This window comes from Arachis hypogaea, chromosome 2 (genome assembly GCF_003086295.3).
Source record: "Arachis hypogaea cultivar Tifrunner chromosome 2, arahy.Tifrunner.gnm2.J5K5, whole genome shotgun sequence".
NCBI classification, from domain to species: Eukaryota; Viridiplantae; Streptophyta; class Magnoliopsida; order Fabales; family Fabaceae; genus Arachis; species Arachis hypogaea.
This window is the reverse complement of record NC_092037.1, coordinates 95,314,185-95,324,744: the sequence shown is the minus strand read 5'-3', so window position 1 is coordinate 95,324,744 and position 10,560 is coordinate 95,314,185. Positions and strand designations below refer to the sequence as shown.

General features: G+C 30.3%; 1 protein-coding gene, 3 non-coding genes and 1 pseudogene across 4 annotated transcripts; 1 reads left to right on the top strand and 4 right to left on the bottom strand.

The window, feature by feature from the left end:
* Positions 1 to 245: 245 nt before the first annotated feature.
* On the top strand, positions 246 to 809 carry LOC112728713 (uncharacterized). Its single transcript, XM_025778976.1, has 2 exons — positions 246 to 495; positions 580 to 809. The coding sequence occupies exons 1-2, from the start codon at positions 246 to 248 to the stop codon at positions 807 to 809; spliced, it is 480 nt and encodes a 159-aa protein (XP_025634761.1).
* A 1,634-nt stretch (positions 810 to 2,443) lies between these two features.
* LOC112763997 (U5 spliceosomal RNA) lies at positions 2,444 to 2,560 on the bottom strand. The gene has a single exon (XR_003182974.1). It is a non-coding gene; the product is annotated as a U5 spliceosomal RNA (small nuclear RNA).
* A 1,139-nt stretch (positions 2,561 to 3,699) lies between these two features.
* On the bottom strand, positions 3,700 to 3,818 carry LOC112763805 (U5 spliceosomal RNA). Its single transcript, XR_003182940.1, has one exon. It is a non-coding gene; the product is annotated as a U5 spliceosomal RNA (small nuclear RNA).
* A 3,289-nt stretch (positions 3,819 to 7,107) lies between these two features.
* On the bottom strand, positions 7,108 to 7,227 carry LOC112763675 (U5 spliceosomal RNA). The gene has a single exon (XR_003182918.1). It is a non-coding gene; the product is annotated as a U5 spliceosomal RNA (small nuclear RNA).
* A 910-nt stretch (positions 7,228 to 8,137) lies between these two features.
* On the bottom strand, positions 8,138 to 8,261 carry LOC112764183 (U5 spliceosomal RNA; annotated as a pseudogene).
* Positions 8,262 to 10,560: the final 2,299 nt, after the last annotated feature.

The window sequence follows — 10,560 nt, the reverse complement described above, 5'->3', positions numbered from 1 at the left end:
CCATCTCCAGTAACCACAGGAGTCTGGATTATCATGTGATCTCGGCATTCATCATGCCAATGGTTAGGGCTGATGCATCCGTCAGCATCAAGGTGCTCCTGAATGCGACGGCAGCACACTTTGGGTTCAGGTCGACGTATAGAAGGGTTTGGTTGGCGAAGTAGAAGGTCGTTGCCCACATCTATAGTGATTGGGATGAGTCGTACAACGAGCTCCTTAGGTGGGTATTAGGAGTTCAGCTGACGATGCCTGGTACTGTTGTAGTCCTTAGGACGAGCCCTGTTCGAGTTGGGGGCCAGGTGGACGACTCGCAAGCTTATTTTTACCGACTGTTCTGGACGTTTCCACCATGTATTGAGGCATTCCGTCATTGCAAGCCCTTGGTGTGTATTGACGGCACCCATCTGTATGGCAAGTATGGGGGTGCGTTGTTCGTCGCGATTGCACAGGATGGGAACTCCAACATTCTGCCTGTTGTATTTGCACTGGTTGAGGGTGAGAATGCCGAGTCCTAGTCCTTCTTTCTCTCCCACCTCCGTCAGCACGTGACCCCGCAACCGGGTCTGCTGGTTATATCAGATAGGCATAACGGCATCAAGGCTGCGCTTGAGGCTCCCGACGGAGGATGGCTGCCTCCAGCTGCCTACCGTGCATTCTGTATTCGACATGTGGCAGCAAATTTTGCCCTGGCCTTCAAGGGCAAGGATGCAAGGAGGCTGCTTGTGAATGCAGCTTATGCTAAGATTGAGGTGAATTTCGATTACTGGTTTGATATTTTGCGGTCTGAAGACCCTGCCATGTGTGAGTGAGCGAATCGGATCGAGTATTCATTGTGGACTCAGAATCAGGATGAGGGTAGGAGATTTGGTCACATGACGACTAACAGAAAAAACTAACAAACCACTAACAAAAATCACTAACAAAACCACTAAAATAAACCACATGCGTAACCACTCGCATAAACCACTTGCAAAATCACTGGCATAAACCACTAACATAAACCACTTGCAAAACCACTAACAAAAGCACTAAAATAAACCACATGCATAACCACTAACATAAATAAACCACATGCATAACCACTAACATAAACCACGTGCAAAATCACTGGCATAAACCACTAACATAAACCAACCACTAAAATAAACCACATGCAAAACCACTAGCATAAACCATTGGCATAAATCACAAACAAAATCACTTGCAAAACCACTAACATAAACCAACAACAAAAGCACAAACAAAATCACTTGCAAAATCACTAACAAAACCACTAACATAAACCACCAATAAAACCGCAAACAACCAATAAAACCGCAAACAAAACCACTAAAACAAACCACTAAAAAAATTTTACGTACTAACCTTGTCGTTGATGACCCCGGCTATATGAGCAACTCCATCCAAACGATATAGTCTTTTTGGATCGTCCCCCATCGGCTAAGTATCCTGCTCGAGCCTTTGTCGCAGCAAAACTGGGTCGCTTTTTCTGGGATTTGGTGGGGTATGAGAATGGAAAAGTGATTCGAATGAGGTTGGTTCGAACTCCTTTTATAGCCGAATCAAGTGTAATTCGAAACACCTGAATTTGAATTTACTACTAGAGCTAACAAATGAGTAGTTCGAATCAGCCATATTTGAATTACTTAGGGTTTCGTGCTTGGTGTAATTCGAATAACCCTGATTCGAATTAAGCTTTGTGTGATTCGAATTAGTGGGTGTACGTGTGTGTAGTTCGAATCTAGGTGATTTGAATTACATGTAAATGAAGTTCGAAACAACCTAATTTAAACTATATAAAAACGTGCATTAGTGGATTTATGAACCAGTTTTTGGTTTAGCTTATTTGTGTAATTTTTTGCTCCTCTCAACTTAATTAAGTGATTTGCCCTTTATTTAATTTTAGATGTGTTTTTTACATGAATTTTGAATATTGTGGATAAGAAAAAAAATAAAGTAAGTAATTTATTTTAAAAATTTTGCTGATTTAGTGCACGAAAAGTTGTTATAAATTTTATAGTTTGGTTTGTGAAAAATCAATACATTGCAAGTAATTACAAATTTTACATGATAAATGTAATAATAAATTAAATAAAAATAAATAGTTCTTTAAAAATAAAAAACATAATTAATTAAAAAATTAAAATAATAAAATATTAAATTTAAAAATTGAATAAGAAACAATATTTAAAAGGTGAATACTGTTTTCTGTTTTATTTAACGAAACAAAACATACCACGTATTTTTATAATTATTTTAAAAATTATTTATTTTAATAAATAAAATATTTTTTTAATTTATTTAAATAAAACATCCAGCAACAGTAACTCATCATATATTCTTAATTTTATAATTTAACTCAAGATATATTCTGAATTTTATAATATTAAAATATTATTAGAATGAAAAAAAGTAACCATTAAATTTTGAACTTTGTTGTAGAGCCACTCTAAAGAGAGAGCTCTCTTAAAAATTGGCGTATGCCACTAAATGCAACGTACACACGGTATTCTTTAGTAAAAGGCGAAAGAATAGTTCGCTGTGTGCACAATGCGTGGCTGCGTGAATTTTAATTATAACTAGCACTAGCTTATGTAGTAACTCTCACTTCAGGCCTATAGGTAGTTTCCTCGGTGTGAGACTTATCGTGTTAAAACAAGTTGGAGTCAGTTTCTTATGACACATTGACATGTACAATAATTTCTATTACCATCTATAACCAGAAAAACGAATTGAATTCTCTCAACTCAAATAATCAGATGCACTGAATTCAAAGATTCGAAGCAATGATATGGTCATATGAAAAACAGTCGTCCTTCAAACTTATAACATGCTGTTTTCCAATAATGATTCCGGTTATTTATTTGGGAAAAGTCTAGGGGACCAGCAGTTTTGTTGAATTTTGGCCAGCATGTAACCAGTAGAGGAAGGTGAGCCATTGGATGAAATCTCACACCAATCTCATACCATCAAATCATTATTGATGGCTAGTTGATGGTTAACAATCACAAAAATTGCTGGCCCCTAACATTGCTCATTTATTTGTGACGATATACTTATGGTCATATGGTAATAACAGTCACTTGTTATGTAGGGATGTAGGCTTTACAATAAACTTTAATTTGTAAAAGCTTCTATAATTGGTTCTCTAATTGTGACATGGTATTTGGTTATAGTGATATGTTGTATAACTCATTCGGTTATTGTGTAAGCATCAGTACAGTAGTCTATTTCATTTGTAAAGCTCGTTGATGATCCTTTAAACTCATCATAACGAAAATTTTAAAAAAATTCTAAGTTTGACATTCAATAATTTCAGAACCATGCTCTATTACTATCAAGAGATTCTTCTTCCATTCCATAGTAGAAAAACCGTAAAAAATTATAATAGCATTAAAAACTACTTGTATAATGTATTCCAAAATGTTACAGAATATAGGAATGTTGCTTTTATTTAGTCTAATTTCCTAAATTCTACCACATAGTTTTTTCCCATACATATTTTTTCACACCAATAATTAACTAAATTTTTTAACCCACTAACATTCCTCTATTTGAAATTTACCAATATAATTCACAAAAATTTGCTAATAAAATTCACAAAATAAATTTTATAACTACAATTGTGGGCAACTCCTAAATTAGGAGAAAACCCTTCATAAAATTCACAAAATAAATTTTATAACTACAATTGTGGGCAACTCCTAAATTAGGAGAAAACCCTTCAAAAATTGGCGTATGCCACTTAATGCAACATGTACACGGTATTCTTTAGTAAAAGGCGAAAGAATAGTTCGCTTTGTACATAATGCGTGGCTGCGTGCTTTGAAACTGTTGCCCATTACCGCTATTTCTAATAACCATAGTGTGAGAAGCATAAGTAGCTTCTTCGATGTAGGACCTGTTTAAAAAACAAACACATACATTGGTTGTTGCTGCAGAGTGTCAAAACTCGTTCTAATATGTTTCGTGTGGCATGCAATAGTTGCCTTATTGCATTGCATTTCCCAAGCCTATAATTCCATGTTCTTAGAAAGGTATAATGTGTGTTTCAAAATTCAGTTAAAAAAGCTGTCAATGAAAAATTGTGCCTGCTGCCACAAGTTAACAAAATATTCAACCATTAGTATTTGAAAGACAATCTATTATGAATGAGGTCAATATGATGCATTTCCTTTTTCTTTATTTCTCACATCCTTGTTAAAAATTTTGGAAGATACTATGTAAGATTATTTTCTTCTAGGGGGTGCAATTTTGATAATTCAAATGTAGTTCCTTATTCTTGCTACCAGGTTTGTCAAGATGGCTAGTGCTTCAAGTTTTATCTATGACAAAACATTTTAGATAAATTTTATTACAGTACTATCAAATCAATTATATTGTATGAAACAGTGTGACCAAAATGAGGATATTTTGATAGATGGACAATCATATAAGTGTAACGAATAATGAAAGAGAACACGGGAGACTAGAATAATGCTTATTGTTGAAAAATTAGTGAAATGTCACCTTAAATAGTTTAAACATATAAGAAGAAAATCGGTAAAAAATCTAGTTAGGATGGTAAACTAATGAAAGATAGATTAGTTATTAGCAGAGGAAAAAAACTAGAAAAACTTAAATGAGATGGTCAAGTAAGAGTTATATATAAATAATTTTACTGTAAACATGTACATAATAGAATGTAATGATATCATTATTTTCATCTAGCTAACTCCACTAATAGAATAAGATTTTTTTTTCATACCTTATTTTCCTTATAACATGTTAAGAAAAAGTGTAGTGAAATCGACAAGGAAACTGCCCTAACTTTGACTTTGACATGGAAAACTTGCATAAATAGAAAAATTAGTAGCTTAACTTATTAATTATATTTAGGTATATTCTCAATTTGATTGTGCCACAGTGAAACCTAAAATCAAGTGCATGTTGAACTAACTCAATGGCAGACCCGTTTTATAAGTTATAACTTAATTAGTATATATATGAAGATCCTTTTATACTATGTGATCAAACCATTAGAACCGAAAGTTCACAACATGGCAAACTCTACTTTGTGTTAACTTATGATGACACTTGTCTACCTTGCCACATATAATGTCTCATTCCTTCCACTTGTTAAAGCTACAAGTTTCAATTCCTTGATGGCAACATCAACAAATACATCCTCATCAACACAAAAGGAGAGAGAGGCATTAATCCAAAGTGGTTGGTGGGGGCCTTATTACAAAAGTGGTTCAAACCATTGTGAATGGAAAGGCATAGAGTGTGATACAAAAGGAAGTGTCATTGGTATTAGTCTTGCATTTGAGTTGACCATTCCTACATCAAAATTGATGTTAAAGAATTTGAACATCACAGCCTTCCCTAACTTAGCTACTCTACAACTTATTGGCTTAGGACTAAGAGGAAGCATCCCAAAAGAAATAGGCACTCTTACTAAGCTTGTCAATCTTGGTCTTTCCACCAATGAACTCCAAGGTAAGCTGCCTAAAACACACTCAAATCTCGGTCAACTTGAGATGCTTGACCTCTTTTGCAATTCACTAAGGGGTTTTTATCCCTTTTAGTTTTGGCCAATTAAAAAATTTGATCCAATCTTCTCTTAATTCAAACTAAATTAAAGGTCATGTACCAATAGAAATAGGTAATTTGAGTCATCTAAAAATATTATTTTTTTTCTTATAATTTATTAACTGGTCGAATCTCTTTTACTTTTAGATTGATGAAGAAGTTGACTGATCTCTCTCTTAATACAAATCAAATTGAAGGTTCTATGTCTATAGAGATAAGAAATTTAAGTCATTTAAAAACATTGTCTCTCTTTAATAATTTACTCACTGGTTTAAATTCCTTCTAGTTTTGGACAATTGAAGAACTTGACCCAACTAATTCTTGATTCAAACCAACTTCATGGTTCCATACCATTAGAACTTGGAAACTTAAGTTGTTTAACAGCATTGTCTCTCTCAAAAGATTCACTCATTGGTTCAATCCCTTCTTTCTCTAAATTGGAGCATCATTTGATCAATCTCAACCTCAATTCAAACAAAATTAGAGGTTCCATACTAGAACAGATAAGAAATTTAAGTCGCCTAGAGAGATTATCTCTATCTAAAAATTCCTTCTACTTTGAGTCAATTAGAGAATTTGACCCAACTCTTTCTTGATTCAAATAGAATTAGAGGTCTTATATCAACAAAATTGTGCCATCTAATGCAATTGAAAATATTAACTCTCTCAAATAATTTACTCACAGGTCCAATTCCTTCTAAAATAGGATGTTTATCTTTGCAAATATTGCACATAGAAAACAACCTAATTAATGGTTCAATACCACCACAACTTTTTCAATTGGACAAAATGTTATCTTTGGACCTCTCATCAAATAAATTGAGTGGCTCACTACCATCAAGTATTGCCAAAGGCATAAGCCTCTCATACATAGACCTCTCTCACAACCACTTGAAAGGTCCTGTACAAACTCTTTTCCCTTATTGTGCTCTTAATGCAACAATAGATTTAAACCACAACATGTTAAATGGAAGCATTACTTTCAAAATTGGTTGTGCTACCAACGTTGACCTTAGCCATAATTTTTTCAGTGGTGAGCTTCCATCTGTTCATTGATTAGCTTCACAGTTAGAGAGTTTGGATCTTAGTTACAATAATTTTGCAACAATTTTTTAATCTATAACTCAAATGGTATAATCTCTTCATATTTATACTTATCTAGGGGGTCAACGTGGATTGGTTCATCAAAAAATGGGTCCGGACCTCTTGCGGGAATGATTTGGAAGATCCAAAACCAAAAATAGTGGTATTGACTTTTGAAATTTTAAAAGTTTTATAATTTAATTTAATTTATATAAAAACTGAATTTAAATAGACAATATAGTATATTCATATATCATATTTAGTATTATTTTTTTAATTTTAAAAATTTTGTAATTTAAATTATATTTTATAGTGTACTCATATAGCATATATTTGTAACTATTTTATTTGAGTAACTTACTAAATATATTATGTAGCATTTACCTCATTATATTATGTAGCATTTACTTCATAAAAGTTACTAATAAGAATTAAACTTAATTGTGGATCAATTTCCTAATAAAGGAAAAGACCCTCCAAAAATTGGCGTATGCCACTCTATGCAACGTGCACACGGTATTCTTTAGTAAAAGGCGAAAGAATAGTTCGCTCTGTGCACAATGCGTGGCTGCGTACTCTAGGATGGGTCTATTTAGTAGATTTTATATTGGTCGTCATGTCCAAAACATAGGTAATCTCTCCGATGTAGGACTTCAAATGACAAAAATATTCACTTGTTCATGGTTGTACACGTTATCTTGAAGTGTATTTTTGTGACATAAAATGTCTCACTCTGGCTTTCTACAATAATTTGAAGTAGAACTTCAATGCTTCTCTCGTAACATCAACATTGTGCACCATTTTAAAACTAAAACATTACGTTCAAAACTTAGAAAACTGGCCAATCATCTAAAATTTTTTCGCCTTGAAATTTAACATATTGTGTATCAATAGGCTGCAATTGTACGTGAAATGAAGACAGGATTACTACTTTTTTTGTGTGTAAATTGAAGCTCTATTGTATCCAATTAGTGCAAAATGTAAACCAATGAATGAAGCAGGAACTTAATTGAGAAGTGGCTCCAAGTACAAGCACATATCTTACATATATAAGATGTTCTTTTGTGACTGTGTGTGCACTTATTTATTTGTGCAATATCATAAGAATTTAGCTAATATCATATTAAGAGTATAATAACAAAGAATTTAAATTTTTTAATAGTATAATAATAAAAAAATTTTAAATTTTTAATGTAGTCAATATGGTATTTTTAACTTGGTTAACAAAACCTATATCATAAATCACTGTATTAGTCAATTTAATTATTTTAAAATAATTTTTTTGTGAAAATAATTTTTTTATAAAAAAAATCCCTCTTAGCAGAGGTGAAATAATAGGCCAAAAGAGACTATTCAAGCTATAACAAAACCAAAGAATGAAAAAGTATTTTGACTAGGTTAGTTCCGCTAAAAAGTAAACTATCAGGGAATTGAATTTAGATATCGAAAAAACAAATAAATCGTAACACATAAAACAAGAATTTCACTTACAGGGAGAGGCTCTTTAAAAGATTGGGATAGACTACTCTAAGTAACGTGCGTGTGGTATTCTTTGGTAAAAGACGAAAGAATAATTCGCTCTGTGCACGCTCTATAAAGTGATTTGTGATTCAAGCCTACTCTAACTCTTATATAATGTCATGTCAAAACCAAAACTATGGTGTGGCACCTTAACAGACAAAGATATTTATGGTGTATTTAGAAAATTTGTTGAAAGAAAAAAAAAGTATGGTTTCAACTTTTTGAAAGTTTTAAATTTTTGGTTTGGTAAATTTTTATTTTTATGAATACAAAAATGATTTTATGCTTAAAACCACGTTTAAAAAAACAATAATTTTTAGTTTTTACGTTTTATTAACGATTTTTTAACTATTAACATTCAACATTTTTTTTACCTTTATTCTTTATACATATTATTATATTATTTATGAAATTTTTATTATTTCTTTTTATATAAGCTCTTTTTTTATTATTTATTATTTTTATTTTTTGATAATTTTTTATTTGACATTATATATTTTTATAATTGTGATTTTTGTGTATTATATTTATTATTATCTTTTTATAATATGATTTATTAATCACATTAGAAAAAATAAATTAAATAAAAAATTAACTATAAATAATAATAATAATAGTAAAAAAAGTATAGTGTATTAAAAAAGAATATTAAAAGTACTAAAAATATACTACATAAAAAATATATTAGAAAAAATATCAAAAAAATTAAACATACATAAGAAAATAACATTATAATTTAATGTCATGTCATCTTTAGTAATTATCTATTTAAGAGTGATTTTAACTAATATTATCCAAACAATATTTATTTTATCGAAATCAATTTTAGTATAAAATTATCAAACATAAATCATATTAACATAAACTTACTTATGTATAAAATCAATTCTATAAAATCACTTCCATTCAAACTCCAATTTGACAAACAAAAACCTAAACACACACTTAGTTATGGTGAATGCTAGACTGCTTTAATAATATGCCTAAGATACTAAAAAAAATAAATAGATAATATTTAATAAAAATTAAATAATTTATTTTTTATTTTAAATATTTTATTTTTTACTTTAAAATATAAATTAAGTAGTTTAAACACCATATCAAAATCTACAAAAATATCATAGAATTCACCTTTAGTTATTTATATGTATTTTTACATTTACTTTTCATACATTATCAATTATGTTGTCCCATTCATTGGATTCACCATATGCATACCTACAATTGACATAATAAATTGATCTCTAAATATTCAAATAAGTGTGTAAATATCATTATAAACAAATGATTAGTTCTATTTACCTTTATTGTGAATAAATATCACTTAACGAATAATTTTTTTGTTATAATCTGAACATGTTTTTCTGCATCTTAGTTTGCATCTTAATGAAAGAAAATGATATATATATTAAAAATTGAGATAAAATTGGATATTTAACTATCAGCCTCTAAATACATGTATGTTAATAAATTTTTAAGTAGCGTAAGTATTTCCTAAGAGAAGTAGAAATGATCTGAATCTTGCATGTTTCGTAAATTTGCCAAGGCTTAGTCCTAAATTTTTATTAACTATATTTTAAAGTTGATGAAGTCCTTTTTTGAGTAATTTCAAAGAGTAAACACCCAAACTACATGGTGCAGTTAACTTTGAAATCTTTTGTTCTTATCATCTGAAGTTTTAAACATACCATAAACACCCGAACGACGAGAAGGAAATGGGAAATAAAAAGGGGCAATATCTTTGATCAAGTAGATAATAATAATAGGGTTTAATTATTCTGTAGGTCTCTATAATTTTATCGAATTTTTAATTAGGTCCTTATATCTTTTTTTTTTTTAATTGGGTTCTTATACATTTTTTTTAATTTAGTCCCTGTTAATGTTAAACGTCAAAAAAATGTTAGTAAATTGTGAAATTACTTGTATACCCTTAAGGACTCAATTGAAAAAAAAAGTATAAGGACCTAACTGAAAATTCGATAAAACTATAAATATTCAATGAAAGATATTCCTATAATCCCTATTCAATGATTCTACAACATAAAAATTATTCCTATAATCATTTTTATTTTATTACTATAATTCTTTTGCTTATTTATATATAAATTGTAACAGAAATATCTTCTTCTTTTTTTAGCTTTTAAAATATCTTATCTTAAGAACATACAAAAAAAAGATTGGATAAAATGAAACAGAAATAATAGTAATAAGTATATATAAAATGAATTGTCAAAATTATCCCAAAAAATATAACAAATCAAATTTTATACAATACAACAAGATAAAGACTTTATTAATATAACTTTTTCTAAAGAAAGAATTATATATCAGACAGAAGAGTCTGTTCTCATTATTTTGGACTTCACATGTCACTGATGCTTT

What these genes read in the sequence shown, in the direction of transcription:
- LOC112728713 (XM_025778976.1), top strand. Translation starts at nt 246, where the DNA reads ATGCCTGGTACTGTTGTAGTCCTTAGGACGAGCCCTGTTCGAGTTGGG. An exon ending in TGTATTTGCACTGGTTGAGG is followed by an intron (nt 496 to 579) that starts GTGAGAATGCCG and finishes TGGTTATATCAG; the next exon opens with ATAGGCATAACGGCATCAAG.